Genomic DNA, 22,277 nt, shown 5'->3' on the forward strand with positions numbered 1-22,277 from the left:
GCTGGGACCAGCACTGCCTTCCCTGCCGGTGCTCTGAGGAGTGGGGAAATCTAAGGGTCAAGGTAAAGGTCAAGGTCATGTCCAGGAGCTCAGCCCTGTGCATGTAAAGGGGGCACAGGAGAGGAACACTTGCCCCTTGGTTCATGGTCATTTTCACAAGTGCTAATGAGCACCTGCTGCATGCTGGGCACTGAGGACAGCTAGAGACAAATGCAGTGACTGACACTTGTCGAGGGGGTCCAGGAGACAAAAACGGTCAGCTGGTGGGATGAGTGTCAGGGGAGGGTGAGATGCTGCCTGGTCTCCAGCTGTAATGAAGTGAAACCCCAGCCAGGTGCTGGTGGGCAGCAGGGGGATTGATGTTTAAGCCAAATGTGGGCCACAGACGTTGGTTCATCATGTCTGTCACTTGCAGTCCCTTGCCCTGACCTCTTCCCAGGAGAGGTGGGCCAGGCCCATCCCCCCCATGTGACCTGGGGGGACAGCTGCCAGCAGAAAGACGGAGGTGGGGATTCCCATCTCTCCTCCAGCCTGGACCCAGACTGTCCCTCACATTCTGTTCCCACGTCCCAGTGTGTGTCCAAAACCCCCAGACATATGGGGTGGGAAGGGGTCGGGTGTGGGGGGCAGAGGCTCAAGATATATTATTATATTAATTCAGGTGTTTGGTTCCAGTGCAGTAATCTGATTCCCATTTGCCTGTTTTTCTTTGTATTGTTCCTAAAATAAACCCCTCTTGTTGCCCGGGGTTCTTAGCAGAAATTAGGCTGTTGGGTGTGGTGAGTTGAGCTCAGTACTGACAGCCTGCTTAAAGTTTCACCCCCAGAGGACGAAGAGGTCAAGAACCTCGCAGAAAAGTTGGCCAGGTTCATAGCGGATGGGGGTCCCGAGGTGGAAACCATTGCCCTCCAGAACAACCGCGAGAACCAGGCATTCAGGTAAGCGGGGTGGGGGGAACCCACTGGAGAGGTAACCTCTCACCCTAGTCATAGCTCCCCCGCTGAGAAAATGGGCTTGGTGTGGTATTGAGACGTGCTAGGGTCCCATGGCAAGAAGTTGGCAGGGCCAGGACTCAGGTCCAGGAGTTTCTGACCACAGAGTTTAGCCCTGCCACCCCATAGGCATTCCCCAAGTGCACATTGGTGCCCTGAATCATCTCTGAGGCAGGTGTGTGGGGACCTTTGGGGCCTTGTGTTTTCCAGGTGCCTCATGGAGAAAGTCTCTAGCACTTGCCTTGCTCCCTTGTAACAAAATAGGCCAGGCTCTCGAGCAGAAACTCACAGAATCGTTGTTCACTGTTTGCATCCTGAGGGTCTCATCTTTACGACAAGGGAAATGGCAGGAAAGCAGGGAATGTGATACCTCAGGCTCTGGGGAGGGGGAACCCACAGACTGTGTGCAGGTTCCACAGAGTGGGTGGGACAAGCATCCTGGCCTACCTGCTGTCCCCAGCCACGAAGTCACACACCACTCCCTCAGGCTGGGTCTGTGCTCCCCCGGCTCTGTCATTCGTTGGGTGGGTTCAGCCCCAGCTCTTTGTGGGGGAAGGCTGATGGGGGGGGCCGGATGTTGGGGTGTGGGTGGGGTGGTCACTGCTGCAGGGCGGGGACCGGCAGAGGTTTGTGAGGTGGACATTGAACCTGTTGTGGAGGTGATGCACCCATGAGGACACTTTTGGCCACGAGTAACACAAGTCCCCACTCAGTCAGTGAGGAGATGCGATGGCGCTTTTAACGAAAGTGCTGGAGCAGCAGCCATCTGGGCTGGTTGATTCTGCAGCTCTAGACACCATCAGGGACTCAGGAAGAAAGAAGAAAGTGTGGATGCTGGGCAGGCGGCCAGTCGCATCTACTACATGTGAGCCAGCGTGAGCTAGACACGGAGCAAAGTGAAGGGCGTCTGGAGGGACTGCCACGCAGGAGTGAAGCGACAGAGATGGCGGGCGCTGTGCCACCTTGGCGGGGGAGCAGGGTGAGCGTTGACGCAGTGCAGATGGGCCTTGGAGCCGGGCCGGGCTGGGTCCCAGAGGGCTCAGGTGTCCACTGAGAGCCTTTGGAGAGTCTGCATAGGGAGTGACAGGGTCAGCTGTTCTTCCAGGATCATCTGGCCACGGTTGTGGAGGGTGGTCAGGCACACCAGGTTGAGGCACGTGGGGGCAGCAGGGAACCATCGGGTGGGGCCGGGGGTGGGGAAGGGCTGCTGAGGGTTTCAGGTGTCCCTGTGTTTGGTACCTGGGCAGCTAGGAGCTTTCATGGGGGCTGTGGGGTGTTTGGGTCTAGAGTTCAGGAGACCCAGGATCTCCTCACAACGTAGTGATATCGGCCACCATACCCAGACCAGTGTTAACAGTGTTACGGTCTAAGTCACTACGTCTTTTTTTTTTTTCTTCGTTTACCTAAGTAAGTTTATTTAAACAGGAAACTTAATGTACTGTCACTCAGCGTTACAAGAGCTGACAAAAAATCTATCGCAGGCAAGGTGGGCGAGGTAATGGAATTCTGTACAAAACCCTCAGCGCAGGTGGCTCTCCCTGGTCACAGGGGTCCAGGGCTCAGCAGCTCCAGCCGAGCCTTTTCCCTGGGGTCAAAGCGAAGAGACATTATCACCACAAGTGACTCCAGGCCCTCCCTGCAGCTGTTGCGCCTTGGGGCATTACTGGCAGGCATCCAGCTTGTTGGGTGTGGCTTTGATGGAGGCTAGAGGGTGACTGCCACGGATGAGGACAGAGCCTGGGGGTGTCTGGCAGAGAAGTAGCTGAAGGTGACCAGCGTGGTCTGGGGGAGCTCATTTCAGCACCAGAGCTGAACTACAGTTGGCACTCCACACATTGGGGAAATAGTAAACAAGGAAGGATCAGGCGTCCGGGCCTGGGCAAGGCATGCAGGTTCATACCAAGCAGACTGTTTCATCTTCACATGGGGTCAGGTGCAAGGCAGCTCCTCTCACCCCCAAATCTAACAGCCACCCCGTGTTCCTGCCGCTCTAGGCCCTTCTCTTCTGATTTCTCAGCAGCTATGAGTTTTGGGAAACAATTGTAATAGTTGTGCTCATCTGTAAAGAAGTTGGAAATACCTGTCCCTTTGACCAGTCATTCTACCTCTGAGATGCCATCCCCAGAAATAATGTTATGTATATAGCACTGTCATAGTCTTCAAAAATTAGTAACACAATGAAAGTCCAGCCCCAGTGGGCTAAACTCCTATAACTGCATCTCCCCGGTGGAATCGTGGCCATCAGAAGGCAAGTTGTTGAAGGTGGTAGCAGCCAGCACACCTCAAGCCACGTGTGACTCTGACACATCACCCGGGTGAACCATGTTGTTCTTTACAACAACCTGGCGTGTTGGCCTTTAACAGGTGAGCAAGGCAAGGAGGCCAGTTGGTGGAGATGCCTTCACCACCATGCTACACTGCATTCTAACAGGAAAGCCTTATGTTGTCGGGTTAAGAAATTCTTAAAATATCAGGATGCGGAAAATAGAATCACAGCTCTGTTCAAATAAATCTGCAGTGGAAAAAGTCTGGAAGGAAAAGACACCAAAGTGGTAACTTTGGTTAACCCTGTGGGTGGGATTACACACAGTCAGAGGGAGTCTTCGTTGTAGAATCCCCTGCACCTGTGCCCGGGGCCCATAGTGAGCTGTTACGCTCCTCGCAGACAGGCATACCCATGGGGGGCTCTTGGGTGCTGCCTCTCAGCATCTCGGAGGAGAATCAGCATGAATCAGCAGCTGAGGCCAGGAAGAGGCAAGCTTGGGAGCTTAGAGGAGACCCACCCCGTTAGGAGCTGCCCCCCTGCCCCAGTGGGCGAATTCCCCAGTCTGCTTTTCTTGGAGGAACCAAATCACTTTAAATCCATGTCCTGGTTGCTACGAGTCTTTTTTAAATTCAGCCATCTGCTCCCTTCCCTCTTTGAACGACTTCTTGCTTTCGTCTCTTAATTTTTTTTTAAGATGTTATTTTTTGAGCAGTTTTAGGTTCGCAGCAGAATTGAGGGGAAGGTACAGAGACTTCCCATGTGCCCCCTTCCCCGACACATGCACAGCCTCCCCCATTATCAACATCCCCCACCAGAATAGTGTATGTGTTAAAATTGATGAACCTATGTTGACACATCATGATCACCCAAAGTCTATAGTTAGGGTCCACTCTTGGTGTTGTGTATTCTATGGGTTTGGACAAATGCGTAATGACATGTATCCATCATTATGATATCATGCAGAGTATTCTCACTGCCCTAATATTCCCTGTGTTCTGCCTGTTCATCCCTTTTTCCTCCCTAACCCCTGGCAACCACGTAGTTTTGCCTTTTCCAGAATGTCATATAATTGGAATCATAGTATGTTGCCTTTTCGGATTGGCTTCCTTCACTTAGTAATACATATTTAGGGTTGCTCTGAGTCTTTTTTTGACTTGATAGCTCATTTCTTTTTAGCACTTAATAATTTTCCATTGTCTGGATGTACCGCAGTTTATTTACCCATTCACCTCCTGCAGGACATCTTGGTCGCTCCCAAGTTTTGGCAATTATGAACAAAGTTGTTGTAAACATCAGTGTGCAGGGTTTTTGTGTGGACATAAATTTTCAACTCTTTTCTACCAAGAAGTGTGATTGCTGGATTGTATGGTATATTTAGTTTTGTAAGAAACAACCTAACTGTCTTCCAGAATGGCGTGTACCATTTGCATTCCCCGCAGCAATGAATGAGAGTTTCAGTAGCTCCATATCAACATTTGATGTTGTCAGTGTTTTGGATTTTGGCCATTCTTATAGATGTATAGTGATAGTCATTGTTTTGATTTGCATTTTCCTGATGACATGATGGGAAGTATCTTTTCATAATGCTTATTTGCCATCTGTAAATCTTTGGTGAGGTGTGTGTTAAGGTCATTGGCCCATTTTTTAATTGGCTTGTTTTTTTATTGTTGGGTGTTAAGAGTTCTTTGTATATTTTGGGTTTTTTTGTTTGTTTTTTTGTTTGTTTTTTTCTGGCTGTGTTGGGTCTTCATTGCTGTGCATGGGCTTTCTCTAGTTGCGGTGAGCGGGGGCTACTCTTCGTTGCGGTATGTGGGCTTCTCATTGCAGTGGCTTCTCTTGCTGCGGGGCATGGGCTCTAAGCGTGCGGGCTTCAGTAGTTGCAGTGCATGGGCTCAGTAGTTGTGGCGCATGGGCTTAGTTGCTCCGCAGCACGTGGGATCTTCCCGGACCAGGGATCAAACCCGTGTCCCCTGCATTGGCAGGCGGATTCTTAACCACTGCACCACCAGGCAAGTCCCCTTTGTATATTTTGGATACCAGTCTTTATCAGATGTGTCTTTTGCAAATATTTCTCCCAGTCTGTGGCTTTTTCTTCTCATTCTCTTGACATTGTCCTTTGCAGAGCAGAAGTTTTTCATTTTAATGAAGTCCAGCTTATCAGTTGCTTTCATGGATCATGCCTTTGGTGTTGTATCTAAAAAGTTATTGCCATACCCAAGGTTACGTAGGTATTCTTCTATGTTTTATAGTTTTATGTTTTACGTTTAGGTCAGTGATACATTTTTAGTTAATTTTTGTGAAGGTTATGAGGTCTGTTTCTAGATTCTTTTTTGGTTTTTTTTTTTTTTTTTGCATGTGGATGTCCAGTTTCAGCACCATTTGTTGAAAAGACTGTCTTTGCTCCACTGTATTGCTTTTGCTCCTTTGTCAAAGAACAGACCATATGTATGTGGATCTGTTTCTGGGCTCTTTATTCTGTTCTGTTGACCTCTTTGTCCATTCTTTCACTAATACCCCACTGCCTTGATTACTGTAGCTTTACAGTAAGTCCCGAAGTCAGGTAGTGTCAGTCCTCCACCTTTGTTCTTCTTCTTCAGTATTGTGTTGGCTATTGTGGGTTGTTTGTCTCTTTATATAAGCTCTAGAATGAGTTTGTCAATATCCACAGAATAAATGATTTTGACTGGAATTGCGTTGAATCTAGAAATCAAGTTGGGAATAACTGACACCTTGACAACATTGTGTCTTCCTATCTGTGAACATGGAATAGTTCTTCATATATTTAGTTCTTCTTTGAATTCATTCATCAGAGTTTTTTTAGTTTTCCTCATATAGATCTTGTACATATTTTGTTACACTTTACCTAAGTATTTCATATGGGGGAATGCTAATGTAAATGGTATTGTTTTTAGTTTCAAGTTCTACTTGTTCATTGCTGGTATATAGGAGAGTGATTGACTTCTGTATTTTAACCTTGTATCCTGCAACCTTGCTATAATAGCTTATTAAGTTCCAGGGTTTTTTGGTCTATTCTTTCATCTGTGTTTTTTATTTTTATTTTTTGTCGCACCGCATGGCTTGCAGGATCTTAGTTCCCCAATCAGGGATTGAACCTGGGCTCTCAGCAGTAAGAGTGCAGAGTCCTAACCACTGGACCACCAGGGAATTCCTTCATCTGTTTTTTCTATGTAGACGATCATGTTATATTTCTTCCTTCTCAGTATATCTTCTACTTCCTTTTCTCATCTTATTTCATTAGCTAGAACTTCCAGAATGATGATGAAAAGCATTGGGGTGGTGGGATATTCTTGGCTTGTTTCTGTTGTTAGTGGAAAAGCTTGAGGTTTCTCATCATTAAGTGTGATGTTAGCTGTAGGTTCTTTGTAGATATTCTTTATCAAGTGGAGGAAGTTCCCCTGTACTCCTAGTTTACTGAGAGTTTTTCTCACGAATGGGTATTAGATTTTATTAAATGCTTTTTCCACAGCGATTGATATGATCATGTGATTTTTCTTTTTTAGCCTGTTGACCTGATGGATTACATTACTTGATTTTCCTTTTTTTTTTTTAATTTATTTTATTTTATTCATTTGTTTAGTTTTTGGCTCTATAGGATCTTCGCTGCTGCATGCGGGCTTTCTTTAGTTGCGGCGAGCGGGGGCTACTCTTTGTTGCAGTTCGCGGGCTTCTCATTGCAGTGGCTGCTCTTGTTGCGGAGCACGGGCTCTAGGCATGCGAGCTTCAGTAGTTGTGGCACACGGGCTTCAGTAGTTGTGGCTCGCGGGCTCTAGAGTGCAGGCTCAGTAGTTGTGGCGCACGGGCTTAATTGCTCCGTGGCATGTGGGATCTTCCCGGACCAGGACTCGAACCCTTGTCCCCTGCATTGGCAGGCGGATTCTTAACCACTGCGCCACCAGGGAAGCCCACATTACTTGATTTTCAAATGTTGAACCAGTCTTGCCTGCCTAGAATGAATCCCACTTGGTTGTGGTGTCTATTCTTTTTATACATTAGTGGATTAGGTTTGCTAATATTTTGTTGAGGATTTTTACATCTGTGTTTATGAGAGATGTTGGTCTATAGTTTTCTTTTCTTGTAATGTTTTTGTCTGGTTTTGGTATGAGGGTAACTGAGTAAGTTAGGAAGTATTCTCTCTGCTTCTGTCCTCTGAAAGGGATTGTACAGAATTGGTATAATTTCTTCCCTAAATGTTTGGTGAAATTCACCAGTGAACTTTTGGAAGGTTATTAATTACTGATTCAATTTCTTTAATAAAAATAGGCCTGTTCAGATTGTCTAGTTCTTCTTGTGTGAGTTTTGGCAGATTGCACCTTTCAAAGAATTGGCCCATTTCATCTGGGTTATCAAATTTGTGGGCATAGAGTTGTTCATAGTAATCTGTAGTAATTTTAATGTCCGTGGGATCTATAGTGATGGCCCCGCTTTCTTTTCTGTTGTTAGTAATTTGTGTCCTCTCTCTTTTTTTCTTAGCTTGGCTAGAGGCTTAGCGATTTTGTTGATCTTTGTTTTTTTTAACTTTTGCAAATGTTCCACGCTGGGTTTTCTGAAGGGTGTGCGTGCTTGTACCATGATCCAGGAATACAAAGAAGATGACACAGTCTCCCCATCCCTCCATCCCACCCTAGGATGTTAGCGGGATTGGGAGTCCTCCCATGCCTCTCCCATCTCTGACGTAGACATGTAGAAATAGTATGTGGATTTATTTTCTGCTAACTTCCTTTTATACAAAAGGAATTTACAGCATCCTCGAGCCTGCATTTTGCTTTTGTAGTACAGCATTGTGCCATGACTGTCTTTCCAGGTTCATGAGTGCAAGTCTAGCCCCTTCTTGTCAAGGGCTTTGTAATCTCTGCTGTGCACAGGTTTTGGTATGTGGAACTGGGCTGTGACTCTTCCCTCTGGTGTGGACTCTAGAAGTAGGACTGTTGGCTCAGTACATGCATAGTCTGAGAGATGCTGGGCAGGTACAGAAGGAGCTGCAGCCTCTGCCGGCTCTGAACCCAGCACCTCCTGCTCTGCACTTGGGGACCAACAGCTACCAGCAAGGCTGTTCGTGAGCTCCCTGTCCGTTCCGATGTTTGGTGTCTTTGTTTTGTCTCTGTTCACTGTTGATGCCTCTCAAGGATGCATCAGAAAGGAGCACAAATATGCCCAGCTGTCAGGTTTGGGACAAATCCTGTCCTTTTTGGCACCAGGTGTCTCTCGCAACTCAGGATTTCTTGGTTTGTAGGCACCGGTGCACTCATCTAGGACAGCAGGGGAAGAAGCCTGGCAGAGCCTGGGGAAGGTCTGAGAGAGCCCGCACCTTTTCTTTCGAAGCAGGGGATCAATGATATTGTGACGGGCATCCAATAAAGATGGGGTAGGGGCTTGGAGTGGCCCTCAGCTCACAGGAACAGCATCATGACAGGCTGTGGGCATGTCACACTGTTCCTCAAGTTTGGGCCACCAGCACCAGCAGCCACTGAGGCCTGGCAGGGCAGGGGTCACGATAGAGACCTCCATCTTGACATGACCCTGAAGTGACCTAGCTGACCCCAGTGTGCCTACACAAGGCCCAAGCTTCTTCTGCCCTAAATCAGGGGTAGGGGGCTGAGGCCCAATGACGGTGTGCCCCCTACTCTCTTTTGCAGCTTTCTGTATGAACCCAACAGCCAAGGGTACAAGTACTACCGCCATAAGCTGGAGGAGTTCCGGAAAGCCAAGGCTGGTCCCACGGGCACCCCCACGGCACCTGACCTCGGACTGAAGCGCAGATCTCCTCCTGAGACCCCGTTGGGGTCCATGCCCACCGCCACTGCCTGCCCTACCTCATCTGCCCCCTTGCCCAATGTCAACCCATCTTCAGCTGCCCCAGGGAAGCCGGCCACCACAGCCAACATGAAGAGGAAGCGAAAGAGCCGGTGGGGTCCTGAAGAGGACAAGGTGGAGCTCCCACCTGCTGAGCTGGTGCAGAGGGACGTGGATGCTTCTCCCTCGCCTCTGTCAGGTGGGCCGACCCCCTCCCTCAGCCTGTTGGGGAGGGTCTGGCATCTTTCACTGAGCGTAATGTTTTCAAGGTTCATCTGTGTTGAAGCACATGTCAGAATTTCATTTATTTCCACAGCTGAATAGAATTCCAGTGTACGGATAGACAACATTTTGTTTATCCATTCATCAGTTGTTTAGAAGCTTGGGTTATTTTCACCTTTTGGCGATTGTCAATAGTGCTGCTGTGAACATTGGCCTACAAGTACTATTCGGATCCCTGATTTTGATTCTTTTTTGTATATACCTAGGAGTGGAATCACTGGGTCTTACGGTAATTCTGTTTAACTTATTGAGGAATTGCCAAACTGTGTTCTGCAGCAGCTGCACCATTTTACATTCCCATCAGCAGTGCACAAGGGTTCCAGTTTCTTCTCATTCTTGCCTTATTATATAACTATTTTAATAAGTGTAAAGTGAAATCAGTGTAGTTTTTTTTTTTTAATTTTATTTATTTATTTATTTTTGGCTGTGTTGGGTCTTCATTTCTGTGCGAGGGCTTTCTCTAGTTGCAGCAAGTGGGGGCCACTCTTCGCGGTGCGCGGGCCTCTCACTATCGTGGCCTCTCTTGTTGCGGAGCACAGGCTCCAGACGCGCAGGCTCAGTAGTTGTGGTTCACGGGCCTAGATGCTCCGCGGCATGTGGGATCTTCCCAGACCAGGGCTCGAACCCGTGTCCCCTGCATTAGCAGGCAGATTCTCAACCACTGCGCCACCAGGGAACCCCACAGTGTAGTTTTGATTTGCATTTCCCTAATGACTAATGGTGTTGAGCATCTTTTCATGTGTTATTGGTCAGTGTACAGTTTAGTTGGAGAAATGTCTATTTTAGTCCTTTGCCCATTTTTTAATTGGGTTGTTTGTCTTTTTGTTATTGAGTTGTAGGAGTTCTTTATATGTTTTAGATATTAACCCCCATTCAGATACATGATTTGCAAAAATTTTCTCTAGTTTTATGGGCTGTATTTTCATCCTCTTAATGTCCTTTGATACACAGAAGTTTTAAATTTTAATGAAGTGCAATTTATTTTTTCTTTTGTTGCCTATGATTTTGGTCTTAAGAAACCATAGCCACATCCAAAGTCTTGAAGATATGCCCCTATGTTTTCTTCTAAGAGTTTTATAGTTTTAGCTCTTAAATTGAATTAATTTTTATATATGTTATAAGGTTATGAAGGGTCCAACTTCATTTTTTTGCATGTGGAGATCCAATTTTCCCAGCACCATTTTTTTTTTTTTTTCTCAGCACCATTTGTTGAAGAGACTATTGTTCTTTCTCCATTGAATGGTCTCTTGACACCCTTGTCAGAAATCCCATAGATGTAGAAGTTTATTTTGGGGCTCTCTGCTCTATTACACTGGTTTATATATCTATCCTTATGCCAGTAGCACACTGTTTTGATTACTGTAGCTCTGTGGGAAATTTTGAAATCGGGAGTGTCAGTCTTCCAACTTTGTTCCTCTTTTTCACGCTTTGGCTATTCGAGGTCCTTTGAATTTTTGTATGAATTTTCAGGTGGGCTATTCCATTTCTGCAGAAAACATTGTTGGGATTTGTTAGGGATTGTATTAACCTGTAGATTGCTTTGGGAGGTATTGACATGTTAACAACATTTAAGTCTTCCAATCTGAGAACATGGGATAGCTTTCCATTTACTTAGGTTTTCTTTAATTTCTTTCAATGTGTTTTGTCTTTCTGTTGTACAAGTCTTGTACCTCTGTTAAGTTTATTCCTAAGTGATTTACTCTTTATGATGCTGTTGCAAATGGATTTTTTTTTTTAATTTCCTTTTTGGATTATTTGTTGTTAGTATAAGAAATACAACTGATTTTTTGTGTGTTGATTATGTATTTTTTATTTTTTGCTAAATTCATTTATTAGGGTAACAGTCTTTAGGGTTTTCTACACATAAGATCATGTCATCTGCAGATAAGGATAGTTTTACTTCTTCCTTTCCAATTTGGATGCCTCTTACTTCTTTTTCTTGCCTAATTGCTCTGGCTAGGATTTGCAGTACTGTGCTGAACAGACGTGGTGAAAGCAGGCATCCCTGCCTTGTTCCTGATGTTAGGGGGAAAGCTTTTGTTCTTTCACCATTGAGTATGATGTTGTTTTATGTTTTTAATAGATGGCCTTTGTCATGTTGAAGAAGTTCCCTTCTGTTCCTAGTTTATTGAGTGTTTTTATCATGAAAGAGTGTTAGATTTTGTCAAGTGCTTTTTCTACATCAATTGAAATGATCATGTGGGTTTTTCCCTTCATTCTATTAATGTGGAGTATTACATTGATTGATTTTTGTATGATGAAACCACCCTTTCATTCCTGGAATAAATCCCCCTCCGTTGTAGTAAATAATTAGTTTACTAATTATTTACATGCTGATGGATTTGGTTTGCTAATATTTTGTTGCAAATTTCTGTCTGCATTTATACTCATAAGGATTATTGGTCTGTAGTTTTCTTATATTGTCTTTGTCTGCTTTTGGTATCAGGATAATGCTGACCTCATAGAATGAGTTAGGAAGTGTGTCCTACTTTAACTTTTTGGAAGAATTTGAGAAGAATTGGTGTTAACTCTTCTTTTAAATCTTGGGTAGAATTTACCAGTGAATTTATCTGGTTCTGGGCTTTTCTTTGGGGGGGGGTGGGGGGGGAGAGTTGATTATTGATTCAGTCCCCTTACTTGTTATAGGTCTATTCAAGTTTTCTGTTACTTCTTGAGTTAGTTTTGGTAGTTTGTGCCATTCTATGTGATCCAGTTTGTCCCATTCTGAGTATTGTGATAAAATCTTGTGCTGTCCGCTCCACCCTGCCTGGGATGTGAATCATCCCTTTGTCCAGCATATCCCGCCCATTAGTCACCAGTAGTCACTCGGTTATCAGATTGACTGTCATGGTATTGCAGTGCTTATGTTCAAATAACCCATATATTACTATTTTACTTAATAATGGCCTCACAGCACAGAGTAGTGATGCTGGCAATTTAGACATGCCAAAGAGAAGCCGTCAAGTATTTCCTTTAAGTGAAAGGGTAAAAGTTCTTGACTTAAGCTGAGGTCTCCAAGATCTACGGTAAGAACAAATCATCTATCCATGAAGTTGTGAAGAAGGAAAAAGAAGTTCGTGCTAGTTTTGCTGTCAAACCTCAAACTGCAAAAGTTATGGCCACAGTGTGTGCTAAGTACTTAGTTAAAATGGAAAAGGCATTACATTTGTGATAAGATATTTTGAGAGGGAGAGAAAAACCACATTCACATAATTTTTATTATAGTATATTGTTATAACTGTTCTATTTTATTGTTAGCTATTGTCATTAATTTCTTACTGTGCCTAATTTATAAATTAAACTTTATCATACGTATGTATATATAGTATACATGGGGTTCAGTACTATGTGTGGTTTCAGGCATCTACTGGGGGGATCTTGGAATGTATCCCCTGCAGGTAAAGTGGACTGCTGTATCCCCCTGTTGTTTTAGTAGTTGAGTCTTTTCTCTTTTTTTCTTAGGCAGTCTAACTAAAGATTTGTCCATTTCGTTGGTCTTTTCAAGAAACCAACTTTTGGTTTCATTGATTTTTCTCTCGTATTTTGTATTTCCTGTTTCTTTTATCTCCATTCTAATCTTTATTTCCTTCATTCTGCTAGCTCTGGAATTAGTTTGCTCTTCTTTTTCTGGTTCCTTAAGATGTACAGTCAGGTATTGATCAGAGGTCTTTATTTATTTATCTATCTATCTATCTATTTATTTATTTATTTATGGCTGCATTGGGTCTTTGTTGCTGCACGCGGGCTTTCTTTAGTTGCGGCGAGCTGGGGCTACTCTTTGTTGCGGTGCACGGGCTTCTCATTGTGGTGGCTTCTCTTGTTCCAGACCTCGGGCTCTAGGCACGCGGGCTTCAGTAGTTGTGGCACACGGGCTCAGTAGTTGTGGCACGCGGGCTCTAGAGCACAGGCTCAGTAGTTGTGGTGCACGGGCTTAGTTGCTCCGCAGCATGTGGGGTCTTCCCAGACCAGGGCTTGAACCCCTGTCCCCTGCATTGGCAGGTGGATGCTTAACCACTGCACTACCAGGGAAGCCCTATCTTCTTTTTTAACATGAGCATCTACAGCTATACATTTCCCTCTTGGCACTGCTTTTGCTACACCCCATAAGTTTTGGTGTGTGTTGTGCTTTTGTGTTCATTCATCTCTAAGCATTTTCTGATCTCTTGTGATTTCTTCGTTGACCCATTTGTTGTTTAGGAGTGTGTTTAATTTCCACGTTTGTGAATTTTCCAGTTTTCCTTCTATTACTGATTTCTGGCTTTATTCCACTGTGATCAGAAAAGATACCTGGTATGATTTGTCTTTTAAAATTTATTAAAATTTGTTTCGTAGCCTAACAAATGATCTGTCCTGGAGAATGTTCCATGTGTACTTGAGAATACAGTGTATTCTTGTGTTGTTGGATTGCATATTGTATAGATACCTATTAGGTCTGGTTGGTTTATAGTGTTGTTCAGTCCTCTATATCCTTATTGATTTTCTGTTTAGATATTCTATCCATTATTTAAAATAGGTACTGAAATCTCTAACAATTACTATGGAACTGTTTATTTCTCCCTTCAGTTTTGTCAATTTTTGCTTCGTTTATCTTGGGGCTCTGTTGTTAAGTCTGTATATATATTTAATTGTTATATCTTCTTTCTGTATCAAATCTTTGTAAATATATAACATCCTTTTTTGTCTCTCATAACCTTTTTTGATTTAAAGTATATTTTGTCTGATGCTAGTATGGCTAGTGCAGCTCTGTCTTGGTTAGTATTTGCTTGAAATTTCTTTTTCCTTCCTTGGACTTTCAACCTATTTGTGTCTTTGTATCTAAAGTAAGTCTCTTCTAGACAACATATAGATAGTCCTGTTTTCTCCCTTAAGCTTTAAAGTACTTGGATTCAGTTTTGTCATAGAAAGCTCAGGAAATGCACAGTGATAAGAACAATAATTGCTACAGTCCGTTTTGCACAGTGATCTCCAGCTTCTCCCTCCTTGACAGCAGTTTCAGGGACAGCCAACGTGTGGCCTCATTTCTCATTTTCTACCACAAACCCATAAGGGTGGGGGTCTGTTGTCATTACATTTTGCAGATGATGTTGGTGACTGATAATTGGCCGTCTCATGCCGTCTGTCTGACTCCCTCACCACGCAGCTTGCACCATGGGCAGAACCCTCTCAACCTCCCTCACCCCTGACTTCACTGGAGCTGGACACACAGGCACAAAGAAGAGTCATATAAGCCCTGGCGCCAAAACCCACATTTGCCACACAAGGATGGGCTGAGGGGGAAGGCATCTCACCCAGGTCACAGGGCTGGCCTGGCCTGTTGGCCCTGCCCACCCAGCTCTGAGAGTGGTCTCTGGCTGAGTACCTCCCTTGGCCAAAGAGAAAAGCTACTGACTGAAAAGTCTGGTACTCCCTGGGGCTCTAGATAGCACCTCTACCCAGGGTTGAGGGTGCCTAGGGTCGGATTGCTGCTCAAGTGCCAAACCTGGTGCCCACTGTAAAGGGTGCTCAGATGTGAGGGCTTTTCTGACGCATGCACACCCCACCTCTGAGATCATGTCCGCAAGGTCCAGCCCCAGCTCCCAGGTCCTTCACATTCTAGGGGACAAGTACAGGCTCTGAAGTCTCAGGTTCTGATTCAAGCCCCATTGGCCCACATTGTCCCCAGGGGAGCGTGGGCAGCCCCCACCTGCCTGCTCACTGGTGAAGTCGCCCAAGGAGGAAAGGGACTGTGGGCGTGATCCAGGCACACAGCAGGCTGCTCAGACCTTGGCTCCCTTGCTCTCTCCATGGGGCTCTCCAACATCTTTCAGAGCCCCCATAGACCGAGGAGGGATTGGTGTGCAATCTTAGGGCCCAGGAGCACCTGTGGGTGGTTGTTGCAGGCAACGACCCAGTCCCGTTGAGCTGGGAAGACCTGGCTCTTTCCATCCTCCCAGAGGGGCCTCTGCACCCCTTTCTGCCTGGCTTCCTCCCCAGGAAGCCACCACCTGAGGGGTGGTTGTTTCCACCACCCAGATGGGGCCATTGCAGCATCTTGATGTGAGTTAGCGTTGCAGGCTCCAGCCAAGCTCCAAAGGTGATGCCAGCTTAAATGTCAGTTGCTTTAAAGATGGTTGGCTGCTTCCCCAGAAGGAGCTAACAGAACCACGCAGCTGAATCTTATGCCAGACTCCAAACCTGTGTGTCTACATGAGGTATCTGTTCACCGTAGGGCTTACTTCCAAGAGCCTGTGTGCAAGCATCTCTGGCTTTGCAGATTGCCTGCCTTATCACCCATTAGCTGTGTGACCTTGAGTGAGGCCCCAGACCTCTTGAGTTTTGGTGTCAGCATTTGCAGTGTGGAGTCATAGAGCCTGCCTGGAGCAGTCATTTGGGGATGGAACTGAGTACACACGGTAGAGCGGAGCAAAGCCCCCCGAGGTCATCAAGTGACATGCATGCTAACTGTTCCGACTTCAGTGTCCTGCCACATGGGCCAAGTGCCTCAGGTGTCTTCAACACATGGACTCTGCCTGGGACACAGATGCATGGCTAAGCCCACGTGTCTGTTGCTGACCAGCCTGTGTCTGACCAGCCTGTGTCTGTTTCTAGTTCAGGACCTCAAGGGTCTAGGCTACGAGAAGGGGAAGCCCGTGGGTCTGGTGGGTGTCACAGAGCTTTCGGACGCCCAGAAGAAGCAGCTGAAGGAGCAGCAGGAGGTAAGGCCCTGGGGGGCAGGGCAGGCAGGCTCCAAGGGGCTGGTGGAGTATTGTCTCCCACCCTGCCCTGTGGTGCAGTGGTCACGGTGTATTCTTTCTGAGCCTCCCTGTGCCAGGTGAATCCCACAGTCAGGGGAGAGGCTCTTGGGCAGGTGGGTCCCCCATCAATGGCAAACCACCCCCTGAGGGCCCTCCCAAACCCACACTTGGGCCCAGAGCCCAGGCCTTCTCATGCTGCCTGGGCAGCCTTCTCAGCTGATGCTCCACAGCTACTTCCCACTGCGCTCGTGGGCTGGTCCTGACTGGATAGTCTCCATTTAAGTTTTCCTTACAGTTCCCTACAGCACTCAGTACAGGATAAGCCTGTCTGGCACTGGGTGCCCTGAACAATGTGACAGCTGTTCAGTTGGTGTTGGGCAGTTTGGGAGTGCGGGCTGGCTCAGCAGGGAGCTCTGTGGCCAGGATATGGACAGCTGGGACAGCTTACCTGGGCCACCTCCTCCAGGCTGGCAGCCCCATCACATCACCCTCGACCCTCCCAGTGGTCAGGAGCCCACGTCGCCCTCATTTGGTCCACAGTGATGGTGCCCAGGATATTCCAGATTCCAGGCCAGGCTCTGGGTGAAACAGAGGGGTCCTCCCTGCTCAAAGTAGAGATTCAGGGGACCCAGGGCATGTCCTGACACAGGACTCAGTGCCTTCCTGAACACTTGCTCTGAGCCCTGCTCTTGTGCCTGCTCCAGGGAGGGGGGAAAAGGGGTGCCCAACATGCACAGGGGAGGCGAGGGGGCTAGCTTCCTGCACGTGTGGTGCACGGCCTTGCTCACTGGCGTGTGCCGCCCACAGATGCAGCAGATGTACGACATGATCATGCAGCACAAGCGAGCGATGCAGGACATGCAGCTGCTGTGGGAGAAGGCACTGCAGCAGCACCAGCATGGCTACGACAGCGACGAGGAGGTGGACAGCGAGCTGGGCACCTGGGAGCACCAGCTGCGGCGCATGGAGATGGACAAGACTCGGGGTGGGCCGAGGAGCGAGTCACAGGGGCGGGGTGGGGGGGGTGCCCTTTTCTTCAGGGTGCTGTGGGCTCAGGAAGCCCACTCACCGGCCCAGGAAGTGCCTGGAGACGCCACATTGGGGTCTTAAGCCACCTATCCAGCCTGTAAGGCCTTGGGCAAGAGACTTGGCCTCTTTGTGCCTGTTTCTTCAGTGGTAAAAGGATGGTCCTCTGAGTGTTCACTGGCGTTTGAACACGGTACACAAGGGCTGCGTGGGAGAGCAGGGCTCGAGGTCTCAACCAGCTGCCTCGTTCCCCACGGCCCCAGACTCCCCCCCGAGACTCACACTTCTCTTGTGGGGCTGCCACACCCTCCTTCCTCCTCTCACCTTTACCCCATCTCTGGGCAGAATGGGCGGAGCAGCTGACGAAGATGGGCCGGGGCAAACACTTCATCGGAGACTTCCTGCCACCCGATGAGCTGGAGAAGTTCATGGAGACCTTCAAGGCCCTGAAGGTAGGCTGGGAGGGGCCCCAGGCACCAGCCCCGGCTGTGAGCCTGTGTAGCAGGCGGCCTGCGCAGTGTCCCGGCCCCTCCTGCAGCCTCCTCATATGGCAGGCACCTGCGGTGGCCTCAGGGGCCCTCTCGCTCACAAGAGGAGTAGGGCCCTCTTGCCACGGCTGGCACCTGCTTATGACAGGTGCCATCTGCGTAGGGAATTAGAAAATAGCATCTCGGCTGCCGCTTTAGAAACATTTCCTGGGGCTTTAGGGAAATTCTGCTTCCAGTGGAGCCAATTAAATGCAGTTTACAGGCAAAGCATTTCTCAGGCAGACGCCCCCATGTGTTGGGCTCTCCAGAGTGAAGTTGTTCTTCCCATGCTGCCTTCATGCTCAAGAGGAGAGGGCTGACATAGAACATTCCACATAGTCTTTTGAGGGTTTTTGTAAAACTGCTTTGTACCACATAATCTCACCAATGAGACGGTCACCTCATGTGACCACAGCACTCTTTTTAGCACTCTGTAACAAATGGCTCTTGGAACATGGGATTTTTCTTCACTGATGAACCATTAATCTTTCTCATGGTGGACAAGGCCTGTGTGACCTGTCACCTTGCCCTCTTTGACTTGGCCACCAGGGAGCTCCGTACTGCTTCTGGCCTTGGGGCCTCTGAGAAGGGGCAGCTTGATCTCTTCTCGAGGAGTCTGACCTAGTGGTGGGGAGGCAGGTGGGCAGGTGGTCCCAGCGGCCAATGAGGCCATGTGGGGGTGGGGTTTCAGGCCAGAGCTGGGACTAGGGATGGCTGCAGCCCTGGTGGATGACGGCTACCTCCTCCCCCTGCAGGAGGGCCGTGAGCCTGACTACTCAGAGTACAAGGAGTTCAAGCTGACAATAGAGAACATCGGCTACCAGATGCTGATGAAGATGGGCTGGAAGGAGGGCGATGGCCTGGGCTCAGAAGGCCAGGGCATCAAGAACCCAGTCAATAAGTGAGTGTGGCCTCCAATGCCAGGGGGGAGGGGGGAGAGGAAAAGTCCCACACGGAGACATAGGCCCAGGGCCTGGGTCCAGCCCTATCACTGGGCTGGGAGTCAGGGATATGGACTCTGGTGGCTGGGCCGTCTTGGGCTCTCCATCTTCCCACAGTGCCAGGAGTGTCCCAGACAGATGTCACCCAGCCCAGCATAGCCCCCACATTGAGCTGCATTGGGGTGCTGCTGCGGAGCCCAGCCAGGGCGGGTGAGGCCTCCCTGCCCCAAGCTCAGGTCCCTCACTCCCGCTCTTGCCAGCACCAGCCTGCTCCCCGGCTCACACCACCCTTTGCCCCAATGCAGGGGGACCACCACGGTAGATGGTGCTGGCTTTGGCATTGACCGGCCAGCCGAGCTCTCCAAGGAAGATGACGAGTACGAGGCCTTCCGCAAGAGGATGATGCTGGCCTACCGCTTCCGGCCCAACCCCCTGGTGCGTGTGTCCCTATCCCCCTATATTGCTTGTGGCCGGGCCGCCGCAGTTCCTCCGCTGTAGGCGGGTGGTGGTGCTGGTCACAGAAGTGTCCCTCCTTCCGCAGTCCAGCTAGGCTCTCCAGCAGACCCACCCCACCTCTCCACCTTGTTCGAGCCTGCCTCGCCTCCCCAAAGCCTGCCCTCCCTTCTAGAGGATGTGAGCTAGCTGCCCCCGCTAGGTTCTAGACGGGAGGAACTGCTAGCTCCCTTTAGCACAGCATAACCACCTCCCCTTTTATCTTTCTTGCTTCCCACAGAACAACCCCAGACGGCCTTACTACTGAGTATTCTGGAAAAATGCACAAATGTACTTTCCAAAAGACCGACCATTCCTGGACTGTGGAATGTTCCGGCCTGCTTTTCTGCCTGCCCTTCCCATTGTTGCGAGTGTCGTGCTGTGTATTAAAATCCCAGTGCTTGCCTGCCATGGCAACCTGGTCTTGCCATCACCAGAAAGCCTTCCTGTTCCTTAGCAGGGCCAGGCTGGACAGGTCGGGGCAGGATGCTGCTCTGAAGGCTGCGCAGCACCAAGGAATCCTGGAAGACCACCTGGACCTTCTGTCTGCTTATGGGGTCCCCCATCGGCCTGGGTTGGAGTTGAGGGGAGGAGCTTTGGAGAGGGGAGGGGCGGCCAGCTGGCCAAGACCTGGCTGCACCTGGGCCAGGGGCATCAGGGACTCCCCTCCTAGCCTAGCCCTGCACCGCAGAAGGAGGCTGGGGAGGGGTCTCCAGGCAGGGCCCATTCCTCCCTCAGACCCACAAGGCAGGTGGACCCAGGGCACACCTGTGCCCCTCAACCTCTCTTGACAGGTGGCATTGACAGGGCCACACACACACACACGCACAACAAACCTGGCTAGCGATGGCTGCAGCCCAAGCAACCCTAGCTGCCCTGGGTCCTACAGGTATAGTGGACACACGAGTCCCTAGGGCTCGTGCCTTTGGGGGACAGCTTCATGGACGGATACACTGTACTAAGACATCACACGCCTCCTGGAGGAGGGGAGGCTAGTGGGTAGCCCAGACCAAGGAGAGCTTGCCGTATCTCCAGAGCCTGTGCCTCATGCTTGTGCAGAAACCACCTGGGGATCTTGTGCAACTGCAGCTGCTGAGTGAGCAGCTCGGGCAGGGTCTCGGAAATCTGTGAGCCATGCTTGGAGTATCAGGGCCTGGCAAACTGCGGAGCCCCTACCTCTCATCCCCCTGCCACATACACGTACCCAGTAGGTCCTGCTCAACCCCTGTGAGCTCGTGGGGTCTGAGGACTCAAGCTGGCGTCAGGCTCCTGGGCCAGCCTGCAGTTCACACAGTCATTCAGCAAACAAACACTGAGCACCGACTGTGAGTCACATGGATGGGATTTGCCCCTGGGCACCCACAGTCTGCTGGGGCTGTGGCCATTAACCCCTAACACAACCTGAGACTGATAAATGCCATAAAGAGCAAGTGGGACCTATGGTGGAGGTGGCCTGGGGAGTGTCTCAGTGAGGGAGTTCAGGGTCTGAAAGTCTGAACAGCAAACCCCTGGCTGGCGTGACACGTACTACCCTGTTTCCCCACCGTGGACGCTGTACCCAGGGCAGGGCAAGCGGGTGAGGTGGAGCCTGCCCTGGGGGGCCAGAGTCCTGAGCACAAGGGTATAGGTCTGGGCAGCCAGAGGTTCCAGTGATGGGGACCCTGGGCCTCGGTCCCAAACATCTCACTAAGTCAAGGTCACCCCTCCATTTAATTCTCAGTGACCAGAAGGCTCGCCAGACTCAGACCACAGACTTTAGCCCCAGCCAGGGGGACAGTTGGAAGAGGAGGCTTCCAAATGCTGTGTGGGTGTGCAGGTATCTCCCAGGTACAGGGTGCAAGGCCAGACACGTAGACAGAGCTGCACCAGACACCCCTGGCCCTCCAGGGGGAGAAGTGGGGCTGGAGTGGCAGGGAGACCTCCCTGGAGGAGGGGACATTGGGGCCTGCTTTAAGGGGTGAGGAAACACGAGAGGCTCCATCTTGCAGATAGGAGAGAGGCATGTAGGGTATTGGCACCACAAGAATTGAGAAAAGTCAAGAAATGAGGCTGGAGATTCAGATCAGCCCAGAGAAACCTGAGCTTCACGCATGAGCAACAAGCACCTGGGGAAGGAGGCTCTCAGGTCAGTGGCCAGAAGATCATCTTGTCACCCAGGCTCAGAGATGGGCCCCAACTGCCCCATGGAGAAGGGGCCCTGGCTGGGCCTGGGTGTGAGTTGCGGGGATGTGAGGGTTAGAATTTACCCCCAGGGGATTCCCTGGTGGTCCAGTGCTGTGGCCCGTGTTCAATCCCTGGTCGAGGAACTAAGATCCCGCAAGCCACATGGCACAGCCAGAAAAAAAAAAAAAAAACTGGGCCCCCTAGGGCAGGAAACAGGTGGGCACCGCTCACGCTGTTTCCTGCACCCACAGGTACCACGTGGGCAAGAATCCGAGGCTCGGAGGGGTTGACAAAAAGCTGCCTCCTAATTCTCCACCCTGCAGCCCCCTCCCTGGTCCAGCCTTGCCCCCTTGCATATGACCCCGAATGGAGCCCAGCCTCCTCCAGGCTGTTCAGAACGCTCCCAAGCCCACCCCACCTTGCTCCATGACCCCACCACCAACCCCAGCCTTCAGTGCCTCCTTTCTGCTCATCCCCAAGCCTGAGCTATTTCTTCCTGCCAGGAGCACCATTACCAAACTCCTCACCAAACTGACTCCATCCCCACTCTATAATCTCAGCCACCCCTTGGACCTCGCCCACATGAGCAGGGGTTCAGGCTACACGGAAGGAACACAGCAGAGAATCACGGAGTCCTTCAAGGTGTCCCCAACCCTGGGCCCTGACCGTCTGCCTTGAGTTGGCCCCCGGGACCAGTTAAAACTTCATACCTGGACACATGTTTAAATTTGTCTGTGGCCACCGCATGAAAACTCAAATCCAAGAACACTTAAAGGGAACTCTGCACCCAAGCGGATGAGGTTCCTCTGTCAGTGCGCACATACAATGCCCACTTGATCCTGGGCTGGAGGGAGGTCTGCGGAACGTGGAGAGTTAAAAGGGTCCCCCCTTCGGGGTCGAGGTCGAGGCTAGGATGCCTGTGCCTTAGGGTGAAGAAAGAAGTGCAGAACGAGGCCCGGGGAACGAATTCCCTTAGACTGAAGTGGCCTCCAGGACGCAGAAGCGGAGGCATCCTGAGGCATCGTGTTCTAGCATTAGTAGAG

At 49.4% G+C, this 22,277-nt stretch overlaps 1 protein-coding gene and 1 non-coding gene across 4 annotated transcripts in view; one reads left to right on the forward strand and one right to left on the reverse strand.

The window, feature by feature from the left end:
• Positions 1–19,511, forward strand: part of SUGP1 (SURP and G-patch domain containing 1) — a 29,292-nt gene extending 9,781 nt beyond the window's left edge. For all 3 annotated transcript variants that reach the window (XM_061190178.1, XM_061190179.1, XM_061190180.1), the window contains 8 exons: positions 815–938; positions 8,913–9,268; positions 15,940–16,046; positions 16,893–17,070; positions 17,457–17,563; positions 18,394–18,539; positions 18,885–19,014; positions 19,313–19,511. In XM_061190178.1, the coding sequence (XP_061046161.1) occupies positions 815–938; positions 8,913–9,268; positions 15,940–16,046; positions 16,893–17,070; positions 17,457–17,563; positions 18,394–18,539; positions 18,885–19,014; positions 19,313–19,339 (1,175 nt within the window). In that variant the 3' untranslated portion in view covers positions 19,340–19,511. The remainder of the gene's footprint in view (positions 1–814; positions 939–8,912; positions 9,269–15,939; positions 16,047–16,892; positions 17,071–17,456; positions 17,564–18,393; positions 18,540–18,884; positions 19,015–19,312) is intronic.
• On the reverse strand, positions 6,351–6,423 carry TRNAK-CUU (transfer RNA lysine (anticodon CUU)). Its single transcript has one exon. It is a non-coding gene; the product is annotated as a tRNA-Lys (tRNA).
• Positions 19,512–22,277: the final 2,766 nt, after the last annotated feature.

This window comes from Eubalaena glacialis, chromosome 4 (assembly GCF_028564815.1).
Source record: "Eubalaena glacialis isolate mEubGla1 chromosome 4, mEubGla1.1.hap2.+ XY, whole genome shotgun sequence".
In the NCBI taxonomy this organism is placed as follows: Eukaryota; Metazoa; Chordata; class Mammalia; order Artiodactyla; family Balaenidae; genus Eubalaena; species Eubalaena glacialis.